At 42.9% G+C, this 18864-nt stretch overlaps 2 protein-coding genes across 2 annotated transcripts in view; both read left to right on the top strand.

The window, feature by feature from the left end:
* The window catches only part of sypl2a (synaptophysin-like 2a), a 39841-nt gene that overhangs the window by 8672 nt on the left and 12305 nt on the right, over positions 1–18864 (top strand). Inside the window, exon 3 of the mRNA XM_063474965.1 lies at positions 12710–12825. Coding sequence (XP_063331035.1) covers positions 12710–12825 — 116 coding nt within the window. The remainder of the gene's footprint in view (positions 1–12709; positions 12826–18864) is intronic.
* On the top strand, positions 7357–12625 carry LOC135933064 (uncharacterized; the record flags this gene model as incomplete). The annotated part of the gene is made up of 2 exons (XM_065470946.1): positions 7357–8189; positions 12601–12625. Coding segments are annotated over 2 exons (858 nt in total), but the record flags the coding sequence as incomplete, so codon positions are not given.

Genomic DNA, 18864 nt, shown 5'->3' with positions numbered 1-18864 from the left:
CCAGGTTCTACTGCGTGACTGACAGCCTGGAGTTTGAAATCCTCTTTGTAACCATCGCTGAACAGGTGCCATCTGTGGTCCTTATACACACACAGTACGGTAATGTTACGTTGAAGCAGAGTACGTATCAAGCAGTGCAGCTCCGTAGCTTACCAAAGTCGTACCAAAACATTGTTTGAAAGGTTTCTGAGCGCCGTGTACCACATAAAATAGGTTCGCGGTCAGTGAGCACAACCAGAATTCATACAAAAGGCGCGCTGTCGATTTTTGAAAAAATGAAAGGATTTTAGGCGTCAACGCGTTAGCCCGGTTAGCTCGTTAACGCCGTCCAGCCCACGCACGGGGCGATCCGCGGTAACTCGTTAACAGAGATTTGCCCCGTTAATGCAGTTATGGCGTTAACGTCACGCTGCAGCACTAAAATAGTAATCTCCAAATGTTTTCTTTTTACCGAGCAGCTCCTCTTTGATAGCTGCCGTGTCCGTCCTGTTGCCTGCAGGTGAAGCGATGGGGGAGGGGGAGTTGTGTTCAGTGAAGGAGAGGCGAGGCGGAGTAACGCAGCGTAGAGACACAAGTGGACGAAAGAGAGGCAAACTTGCAGCTCCATAAGTATAAGTCTATGTTACATTATAATATGTCGACATAAACGATATTGTCACATCTCATATCTCGTATAAAAATATATCGATATATTTAAAAACTCGGTATATCGCCCAGTCCTACATTCAACTATTCACTTGTTTGGCAGTGTGGGTGAGAAAGTAGAGTGAGTGTCCCCCGCGATGATCAAAAGCATAAAAAGGATGTTGGTGGAGAGGAATTAGTGTAACATCCGCTAACACTAGCTTGTTCTGATAGTCCAAATGTTCGTTTACGACCTGCTGAAATTGTCATTAAGAAGAAGTTGACGGCCACAGGAGTCAATTTGGACAAGTGACAGGGATGGAGGGGCGCAGGTTTAGGGTGACAGATAGATGGCAAAGAAAGCAGAACTGTGCCTTCACTCCACGGTGTCTGAAGCTGCACGGTCTACTTAGCTTTGAGGGTTTTCATTTGTTTTTGCTTTTTATTAGTCTTCAAATGTTTCAGTAATTTACCTTTGAGCCTTGTTCTACACTCAAGACAGCAGCTGGGACCAAAATGGGAAGTGGTGGCTGTAGCTCAGGTGGTAGAGCAGGTCACATAGTGCTGTAACAGTAAACTGTTCTCTAATTTAACTGAATATCTGAGTGTTTTTAGTTTCAGTGTGGTGGTTAGTCGAGTAAGAAACGAGTCCTGGAACATCTCTGCTTTCTACACAGCGGGCTGAGTGCTGTTCATGGCACTGAGTGGGCCTTGGAGCTGCATTCCTCTGCATGGAAGATGTTACAGTGACACCACTGAATGTCAGACTGCTGTTTATGCCACACCTTGTAAACATGAACGTGAGTTTGTCAGAGAGCCAGTGTTCGGGCTGTTTTTGCTAGCGTGACCTGCAGGGTCTGATTTTAGGTGACCTTTGACATATATCTCCTCGATATGCTACATACGAATGTAGGATTTTGTTTAAAGTGAAGTGTGGACAGGGGTCTGCCCCCGAGGCTTTATTTGGGGCGGGTCAAGCAAGGCTGAGATGAGCTGAGAAATGTAGTGGAGAACCTGATACACCTGAAAGATGAAACTCATTCCTGAAAATCCTCAGCCAGCCTAATGGCTGCTAAATTCCTGCGTCTGTGGTTGTGGCGTTTAACTCGGTGTCTGTACTGCAGCACAGAGGGCCGTTCATTTCAAGGCTCTGCTCCTGTGTTGCAGCTGTTCTTTGCAGCTGTTGTGCTGAAGTGGATCTCAGTGATTTGACTGATAAAGGAAATCGTGTCATTGGAGGAAGGATGTACTGGAAGCAGGACGAGTGTTTATATCATAAGGTGTTACAGTTTAATAGGTAATGTAGCACGGGTAAGAGTCAGTGAACCTGCCTGTGGGATCACTATTATTTCAGTGCAAAGCTGCATTTGAACATATCTTGATGTAGGGTATGAAATAGAGCAGGGCGATATGGCCCAAAATATTTATCACGATATATATTTGAAAATTTGCAATAATAATATAACTAACGATATAATTGATGCTTAATTGATGCGAGACAAAATACAACTCCACAACTTTACTAGCGCAAAGAAAACCCATCCATTTATTTTCACTTAAGCAGCTGTTTTTTATGTGCATTAAAGCTATATAAAAATTTAACAGTGCAAATGCAAATTCCTTGCTGAGAGTTTAACCAAAAGGCATTTCCAGTAGAAATGGGCTGACATATCCTGAGCATAACCATGTATAATATCCACTGAAGTTAAAAAGAGGTGCTTTGCAACATTAAACTGCAGTGTGCCAAATAAAAAAGCCAAATATGTATTTTGCACGGGATTATAAGGCACATTAAGTGAAACAAAGGAGTCAGATAAATTAAACTTTATTCAACTCATTCTTCTTGCTTCCTCCACTTCTGTACCATTGATTCATTAATGCTGTATTCTATCACAGCTGCTCTATTCCCATGTTGTTGCAGTATATTAATGACTAACCTGGTATTGGGATGGATTATCTCAGTTGTTCTCCTGACTGAAGTTTGGTCCGTTTACAGCATCCTGCCATGTGATTGCATTTGTCTCTAACCATCAGGAACCCTCACGTTAACTTTTATCGAGTGGAAAAGTGTTAGCGTTCATCCTGCAGCTTCACCGTTTATGTTATGCTAACATAGCTGTGTCGCTAACGATCACGTAGCACATCATTATATACCAGCTAGCCCAACTTCAGTAACCCTACAAACGTCACTGCTGTTTAGTTTTCTGTCTTCATTTATGTTGGAAGTGATAGCAGAGCTGTACGTTTGAATTTCTTTCAGAAATCTCTCATTCAGAACATGCTATATCATGTTTAGGTGGAAGCTAGCGAGCTAACTTCCTGCTAACTTCCTGCTAACTTCTAACACTGTTAAATGTAATAAATCCTGTTTTCATGGATGCCTGGATGTTAAACTTCATAGTTACACCTGGTAAAGCAGCAACGCTGATCATTTTATTAAAGATGAAAGAATTTAGACAGTTTTTAACTCTCAGTGATGCCGCAGTGTTCGTTTGACTCTGGGACCTGAAGCAGACGGAGTTTAGGACCCAGATTACTCCCAGATTTACGAGCACCTTAGTCCGACAAATACGGCAATAACAACGGCCGCTTGCATGTTCTACAAAAAAAAGTGCTTTGTTGTGTATCTGATGGAAGAAAGCTAAACCAGTTCCACACCACTGAAGTTGCAGCATTTTTACAAACCAGTTCTCATCCGTTTCACTCAACGATCCGCTTTCCCCCTTCTCATTCTCCGTCGCCGCCATGCTTTTTCAGCCATGTGCGTATGAAAACAAAGGCACTGCGCATGCGCGTGTTACCCATATTCTATCGCCATATTTCATTTTCTTATCGTTGCCTAACATTGTACCGGTGTTACCGTGAACTGTATGATATGGCCCAGCCCTAGTATGAAACTAAACATATAGTGCTTCATGTAAGAATTTGAACAATGTTGATAAAGTTTAGATTGTAAGGTTCATGAACAAAAAGGCCCAAATCTCTGTAACATAGTGAAAAGTAACATTAGAAATAGTAGGAAGAATGATGTATTTTAGTAATATCTTGTGGCATTGTATTCTGTTACATTCTGCCAACTAGTCAGATTAGAATTAAAATAAGTCTAAGTGTCCCGTATTCTTGATGCCATGATGTTACAGAGCACTCACTGCTGCTGCAGTATAACATATATATATATATATTCACAGAGTCGGGACTCTGTGAATCAGAATTGAATCAGTTGTAGAAATGAGTGTTGGTACCCAGTCTGTAGTCCGTGTCGTAGCAGAACAGTCCCAGTGTCTGTGAAAATCTGTTGATGCTGTAAATGAATAGCAGCACTGTGGATCATGTCTAGATCGTTGCTACTAAACTCCACTAGTGGTTAGTGTGATGGCTATCAGCTGTGCAAGCCAGTCTTCCCTGCCCCTGAACCCGCTACTCGACCCCTCCTCTGCAGCGGAGCCACAAACCACACCCTGCCAAATACCCCCATCCCCTGACTTGGGCTGGCCAGCCTCCAGGAGGGTGGAGCAGGCGTGCCCCACAGAGAGGCTTCTTCACCTGCATCAACGCTGCTTGGCATTGCTCCATCCACTGGACCAGACTTCTCCAGTGTTTGATGGGACAGATGCAGGCGGACCACTGGAAAGTCTCTTGTTCTGATGGTTGTTGTCTTTGATTTGTGTTTTGGGCTTTGTGTTCATTTATAAATACTAAGAGTGTGTGTCCTCGTTAGGGTAGGGATTTGTGTTGGTGTGTGGGACTGTCGTCCGTAAGCTCCTCTGCTGATTATGAGACGGTGCTGTTCATTTTACACAATAACATGAAAGTAACGACTCGTATAGCAAATGTCTTTCTCCTGAGAGTAATTAATGTGCTGCATCACTTTAAGACCAGTGTTCTGTGTAACATGTGCAGTACTTCCTGTGAGTAATGACCCCACAGTGATCACAACAAAGACAGGAAACACCTCCAACATGTGTAGTTACTTTGCATGGATGTAATGTCTTTGATGGCGCTGACTCTCAGAGTGGAGCCAGTGAGAATCGATAAGTGATATCGATAATGGATCGCTAAATTCTTATCGATTTCCATCCCTAGCTAATACGCCACCTTCAAATGTGATTCATATTCTGAATCCTGCTGTAAATATTTACCATCAGAATCAGGTCATACGCTGCTCCCGGGTTTGTTTTTCTGGAGCTCATTACAAACTGTCAGAGAACAGGATGTATTTACAGGAGACAGGAAGTTAGTACAGTGAGTCTCAAACATCCATGGTGGTAATATTGATCCATATAATGCTGTTGGAACTTTTTCAGCATAGTCAGATTTGACAGTAACACAGTTTAATGAGTAGAGATGTTTTCATAGTGCAGTACTGCTACTTTCTCCTAAATATTCCTCCAGCACGTGTCATTAACAGCAAATTGTTACTATAGAAATATTGTTTAGCAAAATATATTATACAATAAAAGTAATAATATTGTACCATACTTTAGCCAGGAAGGAGTAGGAGGAGACGCAGAAGGCTGTGAGAAAATCATGAGATGGTTTAACTCATTGACTGTAGAAAACATGGACGACGCGACTCCGCCTCCTACCATTGTGCAAAAATGAAGCCAAAATACCCCGCTTGTGGAGGCTGCCATCTTGCAAATTTGGAGCCAGAGTCTGCGCAGTAGTGACTTGAGGTGGAGCGACTGTGTAACGCTCCCGCCCACACACCCGCTGGACGTGACCGCAAACACGCCCCCCTACACTTTTTATGTAGCCCGGCTGCTCGAGTTTTTTTGCTGGTTTACCGCGACTGACGACTCGTCTAATTAAGGTAAATACAACCATGTCACTGTTATAAAAAAAGACACACAGCTTATCATCTTATAGTTCTAAAATCACTCTGTTGTTAATTCGTTTGCTAGATTAGCCGCTAGCATACGCACTGTGTTGGAGGCTTGTTGCTAGCTAGTTAGCGATGCTACACACCTGTTACTCTAATAGTCTGTGTTATTGAAGGATTCAGCACTTCTTATGTTTTTTTATCCATTTTTAGACAGCGATGAGATCATCTGCACACTCCACAGAGGCCCAGAGTTACTGTTAATATCAGAAATATCATGCTGTCCTTTGAGATTTTAACATTTAAGACTGTGAGTGTAATGGATCTAAAACTGTTTAAATCTTCAGAGCCCTCTACAGCCTGGTAACATGGAAACTTTAAAAACAGCAGCAGGTTTCAGTAGTGTAGTCTAATTTGTTCTTTTCATTTAATAATAGAGTCCATATTATATCAACAGCTACATTCACCCTGGAGAGAAACTAGTGAGGCAGACCATCAGGACTAAGCTGGGTTTCTGGGTCCAGAGGTTTGGAGAAACTTCTTCCCTTTCTTTCATCACAGCTGTCCTGTGCCAGAAGTTCTGTTGACCCGCTGAAAGAGGCTTCATTTAAGAAACACCAGGAAGACTGAAGCTCATCGCATTGATCAAGCAGGACTCATGATCTTCACCAGCAGCTCCCTCACAGGGAAATCTTCAGCACTCCTCTGTAGGCCCGCCCCAGGAGATGGATAAACCCAGCATTTCATGAACACTGTGATGGAGACCTTTGGTTTGTGTAATGTTATAAATACTCGGATACTCCCCAGAGGCTCCAGACTTTTACATAAAAATATTATATTCAGTCCTGTAGTTATATATTTAAAAATATATGATCCTCTCTGGTTACTCTGGTATGAATAACTCTGAATTACTTTATGGTAAATAACACACTATCTGCAAAAAACAGTGAAAGAATTCCAGATGACAAGTTTGTAGTTCAACATACAAGTGACGACCTTTGACCTTCATCAGATTTTATTTAATTGTGTCAGAGAAAATCTCATGTGCTCTTCATGCAGCTGAGTACATCAAGTGTTTAAAACGGAAGCTGTGCAGGTCTGAGATCAGCAGCTTTGTGAAACACCAAACTGAGGTCCTGTTAATGCTGATATATAGTGACACAGTTACATGAGTGATTAATCCTTTTGTTTTTTTGTCTTTAACTTTATCAATAAAGCTGCAGCTTTCACTACAGCACGTGTGGTACTTTAACCTTTGCACTGTTTTCATCAGTTCATTTTGCAGTTAACATGTGAACATGTTGGATGATCTGTCTGCTGTCACTGGGTGGTGCTGAGGTCTGAATCTGAGGGCAGCTCCTGTAATCACAAAGAGAACAGAATCATCAAACTCAGATATAAATTTTATCCCTCAAAATTGAAATAAAGCTGATTATTCTGTCCTCACACTGATTAATGAGGAGTTACTGAAGTACAAGCTTTTAAAAAAGCTGTTACTGTCTTTACAGATGTGGCAAGAGACTGAAAAAATGCTGTTGTTTGCACATATTTAATATTCAGCTCTGCATATTAAATATGTGCCAACTAGTCACCCCTACAAGTGCTCTGTAGGGGTGGCGCTGTCACTTGGTGTTTCGCTCGCTTTGTGGTAGAGTATCACTTCCTGTTCCTGCTCAAACACAGTGGTGTTTCTGAGTAGCTTTTCTGCTTAGCAATTTAATTGAAATCTTTTGATACATCCCTTTTTCATAGTATAATCTTAACCTGCTTCATCTGAATCACCCTTTCTGTGTGCTCACTACCTAATTTATAGCCAAAGTATTCACTCACTGTCTCTTTACTGTTTCGCTAGCTTAGCTCGTAGCCGACTCGTTAGCACCATGGCTACTTCACCTGTCCCTGTTGCACTTTCCTGCTCATTGTGTCAGATGTTTAGTTACTCCTCGGCCTCCTTTAGCAGTAATGATACCTGTAACAAATGTAGCATATTTGCAGCTCTGGAGGCCAGGATTACTGAATTGGAGACTCGGCTTCGCACCCTTCATTCACCCGTAGCTAGCCAGGCCCCTGTAGCTGGTGCAGCCGACGATAGCGTAGGCCCCGCTAGCTCTCCCCCGGCAGACCCCAAGCAGCTGGGGAACGAGGGCGGTTGGGTGACGGTGAGGAGGAAGCATAGTCTTAAACAGAAGCCCCAGGTACACCACCAACCTGTTCATGTGTCTAACCGTTTTTCCCCACTCGGCGACACACCCGCCGGGGGTCAAACTCTGGTAATTGGTGATTCTGTTCTCAGACATGTGAAGCTAGAGACACCGGCAACCATAGTCAATTGTCTTCCAGGGGCCAGAGCAGGCGACATTGAAGGAAATTTAAAACTGCTGGCTAAGGGTAAACGTAAATACAGTAAGATCATAATTCACGTCGGCAGTAATGACACCCGGTTACGCCAATCGGAGGTCACTAAAATCAATATTGAATCGGTGTGTAACTTTGCCAAAACAATGTCGGACTCTGTAGTTTTCTCTGGTCCCCTCACCAATCAGACCAGGAGTGACATGTTTAGCCGCATGTTCTCCTTAAATTGCTGGCTGTCTGAGTGGTGTCCCAGAAACGATGTGGGCTTCATAGATAATTGGCAAACCTTCTGGAGGAAACCTGGTCTTGTTAGGAGAGACGGCATCCATCCCACTTTGGATGGAGCAGCTCTCATTTCTAGAAATATGGACCAATTTATTAAACCCCCCAAGATATGACTATCCAGAGTTGGGACCAGGAAGCAGAGTTGCAGTCTTACACGCCTCTCTGCAGCTTCTCTCCTCCTGCTACCCCCCCAAAAACCCATCTCCAGCTCCCAAAAAGACAAAAAACAAACCAAAAACCAGCAATAAAAAACTTAAACATAAAAAATCAAAAAGAAAGAACAATACAGTATCCACATCTGAACCAAAGAGTAAAACAGTGAAATGTGGATTATTAAATATTAGGTCTCTCTCCTCCAAGTCTCTGTTAGTACATGACTTAATAATTGACCAACAAATCGATTTACTCTGCCTTACAGAAACCTGGTTGCAGCAGGATGATTATGTTAGTTTAAATGAATCAACACCCCCGAGTCATTCTAACTACCAGAAACCTCGAAGCACAGGCCGAGGGGGCGGTGTGGCAGCAATTTTTCACACCAGTCTATTAATTAACGAAAGACCAAGACAGACTTTTAATTCATTTGAAAGCCTGATGCTTAGCCTTGTCCACCCCAGCTGTAAAACTCAGAAACCAGTCTTACTTGTTATCATCTATCGTCCACCTGGGCCTTACACAGAGTTTCTCTCTGATTTCTCAGACTTTTTATCTGATTTAGTGCTCAGCTCAGATAAAATAATTATTGTGGGTGATTTTAACATCCATGTAGATGCTAAAAATGACAGCCTCAACATTGCATTTAATCTGTTATTAGACTCAATTGGCTTCTGTCAAAATGTAAAAGAACCCACCCACCACTTTAATCACACTCTAGATCTTGTTTTAACATATGGCATAGAAACTGAACATTTAACAGTGTTTCCTGAAAACCCTCTGCTGTCTGATCATTTCCTGATAACATTTACATTTACAATAATTGATTACACAGCAGTGGAGAGTAGACTTTATCAAAGTAGATGTCTTTCTGAAAGTGCTGTAACTAAGTTTAAGAATATAATCCACCCACTGTTATCATCTTCAATGCCCTGTACCAACACAGAGCAGAGCAGCTACCTGAACGCTACTCCAACAGAGGTCGATTATCTTGTTAATAATTTTACCTCCTCACTACATACGACTCTGGATACTGTAGCTCCTGTGAAAACTAAGGCCTCAAATCCGAAGTCCCTGACTCTGTGGTATAATTCTCAAACACGTAGCCTAAAGCAGATAACTCGTAAGCTGGAGAGGAAATGGCGTGTCACAAATTTAGAGGATCATCATTTAGCCTGGAGAAATAGTTTGCTGCTTTATAAGAAAGCCCTCCGCAAAGCCAGAACATCTTACTATTCGTCACTGATTGAAGAAAATAAGAACAACCCCAGGTTTCTCTTCAGCACTGTAGCCAGGCTGACAAAAAGTCAGAGCTCTGTTGAGCCAACAATCCCTTTAACGTTAACTAGTAATGACTTCATGAACTTCTTCACAAATAAAATTTTAATCATTAGAGAAAAAATTACCAATAATCATCCCACAGATGTAATATTATCTGCAGCTACTTTTAGTACCATTGATGTTAAGTTAGACTCTTTTTCTCCAATCGATCTTTCTGAGTTAACTTCAATAATTACTTCCTCCAAACCATCAACGTGTCTTTTAGACCCCATTCCTACAACACTGCTTAAAGAAGTCCTGCCATTAATTAATGCTTCGATCTTAAATATAATCAACCTATCTCTAATAATTGGCTATGTACCACAGGCCTTCAAGCTGGGTGTAGTTAAACCCTTACTTAAAAAGCAATCTCTAGACCCAGCTGTCTTAGCTAATTATAGGCCAATATCCAACCTTCCTTTCATATCAAACATCCTTGAAAGAGTAGTTGTCAAACAGCTAACAGATCATCTGCAGAGGAATGGCTTATTTGAAGAGTTTCAGTCAGGTTTCAGAGCTCAGCACAGAAACAGCTTTAGTGAAGGTTACAAATGATCTTCTTATGGCCTCTGACAGTGGACTCATCTCTGTGCTTGTCCTGCTAGACCTCAGTGCAGCGTTCGATACTGTTGATCATAATATCCTATTAGAGCGATTGGAACATGCTGTAGGTATTACAGGTACTGCACTGCAGTGGTTTGTATCATATCTATCTAATAGACTCCAATTTGTTCAAGTAAATGAAGAGTCCTCTTCACACACTAAGATCTATTATGGTGTTCCTCAGGGTTCAGTGCTAGGACCAATTCTGTTTACATTATACATGCTTCCCCTAGGCAGCATCATTAGAAGACATAGCATAAATTTTCCCTGCTATGCAGATGATACGCAGCTCTATCTGTCCATGAAGCCAGGTAACACACACCAATTAGTTAAACTGCAGGAATGTCTTAAAGACATAAAGACCTGGATGGCCGATAACTTTCTGCTTCTTAATTCAGATCAAACTGAGGTTATTGTACTCGGCCCTGAAAATCTTAGAAATATGGTATCTAACCAGATTCTTACTCTGGATGGCATTACCTTGGCCTCCAGTAACACTGTGAGGAACCTTGGAGTCATTTTTGACCAGGACATGTCCTTCAACGCACATATTAAACAAATATGTAAGACTGCTTCCTTCCATTTGCGCAACATCTCTAAAATTAGAAATATCCTGTCTCAGAGTGATGCTGAAAAACTAGTTCATGCCTTCATTACTTCCAGGCTGGACTACTGTAATTCTTTATTATCAGGATGTCCTAAAAACTCCCTGAAAAGCCTTCAGTTAATCCAAAATGCTGCAGCAAGAGTCCTGACAGGGACTAGAAAGAGAGAGCAGATTTCTCCTGTTTTGGCTTCCCTTCATTGGCTTCCTGTTAAATCCAGAATTGAATTCAAAATCCTGCTCCTCACTTACAAGGTCTTAAATAATCTGGCCCCATCTTATCTTAATGACCTTGTAGTACCATATCACCCTATTAGAGCACTTCGCTCTCGCTCTGCAGGCCTACTTGTTGTCCCTAGGGTATTTAAAAGTAGAATGGGAGGCAGAGCCTTCAGTTTTCAGGCCCCTCTTCTGTGGAACCAGCTTCCAGTTTGGATTCGGGAGACAGACACTATCTCTACTTTCAAGATTAGGCTTCAAACTTTCCTTTTTGCTAAAGCATATAGTTAGGGCTGGACCAGGTGACCCTGAATCCTCCCTTAGTTATGCTGCAATAGACGTAGGCTGCCGGGGATTCCCATGATGCATCGAGTTTTTCCTTTCCAGTCACCTTCTCACTCACTATGTGTTAATAGACCTCTCTGCATCGAATCATATCTGTTATTAATCTCTGTCTCTCTTCCACAGCATGTCTTTATCCTGTTTTCCTTCTTTCACCAGCAGATGGCCCCGCCCCTCCCTGAGCCTGGTTCTGCCGGAGGTTTCTTCCTGTTAAAAGGGAGTTTTTCCTTCCCACTGTCGCCAAAGTGCTTGCTCATAGGGGGTCATATGATATGATTGTTGGGTTTTTCTCTGTATTTAATATTGTGCTATCTACTGTACAATATAAAGCGCCTTGAGGCGACTTTTGTTGTGATTTGGCGCTATATAAATAAAATTGAATTGAATTGCACAGGAGCTGCAGCAGGGTGCAGCCTGTTGCTTTTACAGTATAATACTTGTAATAAAAGTACAGTAACAGTAATTAGTGACTGAGCAGCCCGGAGCGCTTCTCTTGATTTCTTTAGTAAATTCATTCACCTGCACAGATTAGCTAAACGAACCCTGACAGCCGAGTGCTCATTTTAGCTTGCTAGGTCTCAGGACCGAGCTAAGGACGGTAGTTACGGATTAGCTTACAAACACGTTTAACTTACCGAAAAAGTGCAGCGGGGCCTCGGGTCCTTCTGTCGGGTAGTCCAGTTTACTGAAGAACACCTCAGGCTGTCAGGTTAAAACACTCGGTTGTGTTTTCGTAGCGTAAACGCTGGTCCTCCTCTCAGAGCCTACGCTCTATCTGCTATTCCCGAACAGAGATACGCAAGTTTCTCTGTGACTGCAGCTGCCAGTCAAAGCTGCTATGATGACGTTTCACCCCAATTTAACATCACCGCGGTAGGAATTAGAATCAAACTTATGGGAAAGGAGACCCCTTGGACATCAATCAGCATGATGAGAACTATTGATAACAAAAGAAAGAATCTTTGGAAAAAAATTATCTAAGGAGAATAAATTTACTTTAGTCTGACCCCAGTCCCATCCGCTAACATGGGGGGCGATATAGACGTTTTGGCTTCATTTTTGGGGAGCTGTCGCGTCGTCCATGTTTTCTACAGTCAATGGTTTAACTCAGTGGGTCGTGTTAAACTTGGAGGAAGATTTGCATCCATCCCTGTGTCCTCAGGGACCATCCTCAGCTGCTCCTTAACAACACATATAGTGCTATGAAAATAAGTTTTATGAATAAATATTGACTTTGGCTGATGTCTCCTCCCATGTATCCTTATTGAACCAGATTGAATTTCCTGTGTTTCAAATGAATGCCTCCCCCTGTGTATGCCTGCTTTGCCTGTGGTTAGCTCCCGCCTGACGCATCTTTATGCCCGTTTTTCTGCCTTCAACAGGTCTTTTCAATCTTTGCCTTTGCCACCATCGGAGGTTACACTGGGACAACCCACTTCACAGTCAGCTGTCCAGAAGCAGACCAACCTGTAGAGGCGTACTTTGCCTACCCGTTCAGGTACTGAAGAGCACTGGCACTCTCCCAGTCTAGTTTGATGCAGTGTCCTGATAGTTCCAGTCAACACCTTTACCTCATTAGTGTAATGAATGGTACGATATGATCCACAAGCATAAACTCTGATTTACAGATGTGTTTGAGGACTTACACAGACACAGAGTGACCACAGGTACAGCTCTTTTACTAATGTGTCCATCTAAACCTGAATAAATGGTAATTACAGTTCAGCTTGATGAACTGGGTCATTTTCTAACTTTTGTGTCCACACTAATGTCTAAAACTACTCCAACCACCCTGCTGCTCACTTACAAAACCTTAAACACATGTGCCCTGATACGCACAGATCACATTGGGGGTTTCCAGACAAATTACCGGTACCAGCTTCACAAAGATCCATGACTGTCCACCAACTGTAAAACAGCTTCCTCTCTATTCCTGCCTTATTTTTGTTTTGTTTTAAATAAAACAGACATTTCTCCTTCTAAATATAACCTGCTGGAAAAAGTCAGTCAGTGCACAGCTGCAGATGGTTGTACATCACTGCAGATCATCTTCTGGAGTCAGTATATGCTAATCTCTGCATATTTTGAATATAGATATAATCCAGGTAATGTGGAATAACACTGTGATGTTAGCCATTCTCTGGTAGTAGCAGGCGAACTCTGATGTTAGTCTTAAAAGCATGTGGACTTCTTTAAGTTTCTTCAGGACGTGTCAGCTCTCACCTGAGAAGCTTCTTCAGCTCTAAGAGTGAGTGGTGGAGAGTCCCAGATTTAAGCCCTGGGACTTTCTACCAATGACCTTAATGACCTTAACCTCCTCGGACCTGGCGTCCACATATGTGGACATCATATTTTGGGTTGTCTAGACCAAAATACTGAATTTTGCTCTACAAAGGCCTGATATCCACTTACGAGACGTTATACTGCCACTGTCCTATTAAAATGAATGTCCTCACATGTGCATTTCATTTTCCTCACAAACAAAAATCAGGTAATTCTGTGTTTTTACATTCATCAGGTCCCAATCAGCACAAATAGCAAAGAGAAATGAAAAATGCTGTGGAAGAGTTCGGGTCTGAGGAGGTTAATGACTAATCCTGAAAACTTCACAATAGTTGATCAGTTTTTGTAGTAGCAGTTTATTTAAACCATATATGAAGTTGGTGTAGTTAATTGTTAAATCTATGTTTTATAACAGAGGGGCGACGAGACGTCCTGTTTATTGAGAAAACCAGACATGCATGTAGTGTGATCTGTGCATATCAGGGGGATTGGTGCACATGCATGAAGGTTTTGTAAGTGACAGGGATGCTCTGTGTAGTTTTACATGCTTGTTTGCACAGAAAGATGTTTAAAAATGTTGGATTCATGACGCTGAACTTCATAAATCGTGTTTATATCTTTGTTTATGTTTGTAGGTCATCGTACGCATTCGTAACACTTTTGAGGCATCACTTCTCTCAATAATACAGTTACATAATAATAAAGTGCATGTTCCAGTTAGGCTGTAGAAAGCAGAAGAGTGTGCTACTTTTATTCTAGTAGTGATCTATTAGGCACAGACATGTTCAGGCACAAGTAACATTAGGACTGTAATTCTATACCAGTGTGATCAGAATGAAATGGGAACAAATGGAAATGCTTTTGTGACAGCAATAAAGGACAGATGTTAGAGTCATCATGGGGCAAATAATTATTTGATCACCTGCTGAATTTGTAATCAGGCACATGGTTGACTCCCTGGGTTATTACCTCCTGCGCTGCTCCTTCATCTCTGCTTCATGCCCGCTGCAGCAGCTCTGTGAAGGATGCAACACTTGGTTCACCCCTCTGTATCTGGCCTTGCAGCCTGTACCGCAGGCCTTCCTGGAGGTCTTTTAGACCAGGCCAGAGGCGTGCCGTTGGCTTAAAGGGAAGTGGGCACTGAGCCTGCTCCTGCTGCTGTCCTTCAATGCCCAGCTGGTGGCGCTCAGCTTACCCAGCTAGATGTCCACCGGGCGGGAGTGGACCGCTTAGGCCTTGCACCGGTGGACAATTGCTAGCGTTTCCATGGCAATATTGTTTGTGACTCTATTTGTCACGGGGCTTTCTGCACATACCACTGGTGGGTCCACTGCCACAGATCACTGCTGTGACCCTGGCAGTAGAGCTGGGCGATATATCGAGTTTTTTAAAAATATCGATATATTTTCATACGAGATATGAGATGTGACAATATCGTTTATATCGATATAGTCTATGTTACGTTATAATTATACTTGTGGAGCCGCAAGTTTGCCTCTCTTTCGTCCATTTTTGTCTCTACGCTGCGTTACTCGGCCTCGCCTCTCCTTCACTGAACACAACTCCCCCTCCTCCCCCATAGCTTCACCTGCAGGCAACGACAAGATGGACACGGCAAATCTCCGTTAACGAGTTACCGCGGATCGCCCCGTGCGTGGGGCTGGATGGCGTCAACGTGTTAGCGAGCTAACCGCTCTAACGAGCGCGATTTTGTCAAAAAACGACAGTGCACCTTATGTATGAATTCTGGTTGTGCTTACTGACCGCGAACCGTTTTTATGTGGTACAGGGCGCTCAGCAATCTGTCAAAAAATGTTTTAGTACGACTTTGGTAAGCTACGGAGCCGCACCACTTGATGGATTGTCGGAGTAATACGGCTACCGAGGAGCCTCGCGGAGTGATACGTACTGTGCTTCAACGTAATATTACCGTATTGTGTGTGTATAAGAACCATAAATGGCACCTGTTCAGAGACATGGTTACAAAGAGGATTTCAAACTCCAGGCTGTCAGTCACGCAGTAGAACCTGGGAGCAGAGCAGCTGTGAAATCTGTCTCTTTGTTATTATGCTCAGCGTCTTTTAGTTTACATTTTGACTGCACAGTTGTGAGCTTTTTGTTATGCACAAAAACAACATTGTGTTTCTTTTATTTATGGAGCATTATTATTTAATAAATGCTGATAATTTATTTTTGAGTAATTTCTTCATGTACATCTACGCTGTATGTTAATAAAAGTGGCTGTGTGACATCTGGGACACAGCTTTGACTAAGAACTCTTTTTGTTCTTACCTTATGGCTTAAAAAAAATATCGAGATATATATCGTATATCGCCATCCAGCTAAAAAATATCGAGATATGAATTTTGGGTCATATCGCCCAGCTCTACCTGGCAGAACATTACCTGTCAGCCAGGGGAGGTGCTGATGCAGCCACAATGATGGGCTGGGAGCCGGCTGGTTCCAGCTCTGAGGAGGTGGCTCCGAGGCACTTCACCACTGCAGACTGGGTGGAGGTCATGACAAATATCCCATAATGCTGCTACAAATAAAGAACAAGGGCGAAATGCATAGAGTAAAGGCTGTGGTTAGCTCCCGCCTGACACATCCTTAATACTGGGAACAGATTGGCCAGGGTTTCCTAACCTGCTGGGGCAGTGTGTGGGGATGTGTTCATGACCTGTCCGAGTGGGTGATGTTGACTGTGGAGTGGTACAGTCAGACAGGGGAGGAGCCACACAGGTGTATCACATCAACCTCCTTAAAGGATGGAGAGAGGCTGAAACTGCGTTTCTGGGGAGCCTGGTGAAGGACTGTGAGAGTCGGGGCTCCCCTCCCTCCCTCCATGTCACACAGCTGTGTTCTCCCCTCTGCGTGGCCGTACCTCATAGAGCACCCTTTTGTTACGCACCCTGGCGTGACAGTGCGTTCATGACCCTGTCAGTTACCTGAACACAAAAGAAAGATGGTGCAGAAAGAAATAGCTGAAATGCTGAAGATGGAAGTAATAGACGAGTCGCACATCACCTTTCTTCACTACATAGTCCTTGTAGTGAAGAAAGTGTTGACTACTGCAGGGTACATGAAGGATCAGTGTCCTATGCCCCAGGTTGGGCACTGCACTGTTTTTCAGCACACTGGGTTTATCCATGGCTGCTGGCAGATTGCCGTGTCTCCAGAATCTAAGGGAAAAGCGTCCTTCTCCACTCCGTGCAGCTTGGTTCGTCACATGTGTTTGGCTTTTTCAGAGCCCCAGCCACTGTGCAGTGCCACGTGGCCACGCAGGAGCACCTGCAGATGGATAAAACAGCAGCCATCATATCCTGCCAGCATGCCAAGGCCGAAAAAGAGGTGACACGGTTCTTTCGGGCTCGCTGGTTACTACCACCAGTTTGTGCTGAACTTTGCAGACCTGACCAAAAGAGTGGCAGGGCTCGCAAAATTTCAAAATCCCTGGTAGCCCTTCGGGCAGGCACTCGTCAGTTTTTGGTAGCCCAAAATAAATTTAAGTAGCCCGAATTAAAAAAAAAAAAAAAAGAGGACAATTTTTTGATTGATGTTTTGTTTCCTTTACAATATTATACATTAAAGTATAATATTGTAAAGGAAACAAAACATCAGTCTAAAAATATTTAAAACACAAATTACAACAACAAATTACAATCATCAACTCAAATACCGGGTTCTAATTGAACAGAAATTTCTATGAACTTGTAAGAACTGTGTAGAACATGAATCCTGAATTTGAAATTTCCACTGAAATCACGGGTAAGAGGTAAGTGGAACCAAGATCTAGGACATTTGCTTTTTGAAGTTTGCAAAGACTGCTAAATTTTGCCAATGGTAGTTCACTCTTTGCAACATAGCACGCTGTTCTAAACAGCTTTTTCAGGACTTCTTGTTATGCTTGGTTTATTTTTAGTATGTATTTTGCAATTGGTATTTGTTCTGGGAAAGATACTGCAGACTGAGCAATAATGCATTTCTTGCATTTCTCATGGGTTCTGATGGGGTCTTTCTTAAAATGACTGGTCCCAGTAACAAAGGCGCTTGTCGACTCAGAAATCGAGGGAAACTCACAACACACCCGGCAGAACATTATGTTATTTAGCTCGTCATATTCCAGCCACATAAATTCTTTTGTCCATGAAACCAAAAAAGCTGTGCTTTCCTTTTTCCTCATAGTCTGATTTGTCATAACTTTTCCGTTTTGTGGTAGGCTTTTCTTTGGCTGCCCCTTCTTCATCCTGACCTGTCTTGTTTGGCTCTGCAGAACTAAAATACCTGCGTAAATCCATCTGCTTTTACACACGTACTTACATAACGATCAGCAATTCTCTGCGCAATCAACCTCTATCGCATGTTTAAGCTTGCTGCAGGAGATTTCACTTGTCATGTTTGATAGTAAGCTAACGATTGATAAGACGATGCCAGAGGAACTGGTGCGCAATTAATCTGTGACTTACCAATCAGTGCTGCTGCTCTCTATACACAGTTCGCGCGATCGCAAAGTGAAAGTGAAAGCAAAAAACAAGCGCAAATTCAAACGCGATTTCAATGTGTCACATATTGACAGTGGCTCATCGATGCTGATGACATAATTACTCAGCTACATTTGCGAAAGAATGCAAATGCATTGACAAATCTTCCCTTCCTATGATAGCCCGACGGGCAGGGCGGAAATGGATTTTGGTAGCCCGACTGGAAAAATTGCTAGACGTCGGGCTAGTGATTTTGCGAGCCCTGGGTAGCCCAGATCTGGTCTAGTGGACGGAGCAGTGCCAGGCAGCGTTTGTGCCGGCAAAGAAGGGCCTCTGTGGGGAAGCCCTGCTTCCCTCCCATTCATTCTGCAGACGGACACCTTGAACAGAGCCTGGGGGCCATTTTGTCCCAGCAGGTAAGGGAGGTGGACCACTCTGTCATTTACATCAGCTGGAGCCTGTCAGAGTGGGTGCAGGGTCTGGCAATGACTCCACCTCTGTTACCTCCCAGGCTGCCCATTCAGCAGGGAATGAAACGATTATTTTCCTGTGTTTTTAACTGAATTTTCAGATGATCATAACCAGGGATGTGAAACATGAGGCCCGCAGGTCAGAGTCAGGCCAGCAAAGACTTCAGTGAGGCACTGTGGACTGCTTTGGAAAATGTGACAGGGCGCATAAGTTTTCAGCTTTTAACTGTATTTTTATAGGTTTATAGGTTCATAGTAGCGATATGGCCTAAAGTCCAAACCGTGGTAGAATTTGAAGCATGT

The sequence above is a fragment of the Pelmatolapia mariae genome, linkage group LG5, assembly GCF_036321145.2.
Source record: "Pelmatolapia mariae isolate MD_Pm_ZW linkage group LG5, Pm_UMD_F_2, whole genome shotgun sequence".
Taxonomy (NCBI): Eukaryota; Metazoa; Chordata; class Actinopteri; order Cichliformes; family Cichlidae; genus Pelmatolapia; species Pelmatolapia mariae.
Note: the sequence above shows the minus strand (reverse complement) of the source record. Positions and strands in the feature narration are given on the sequence as shown.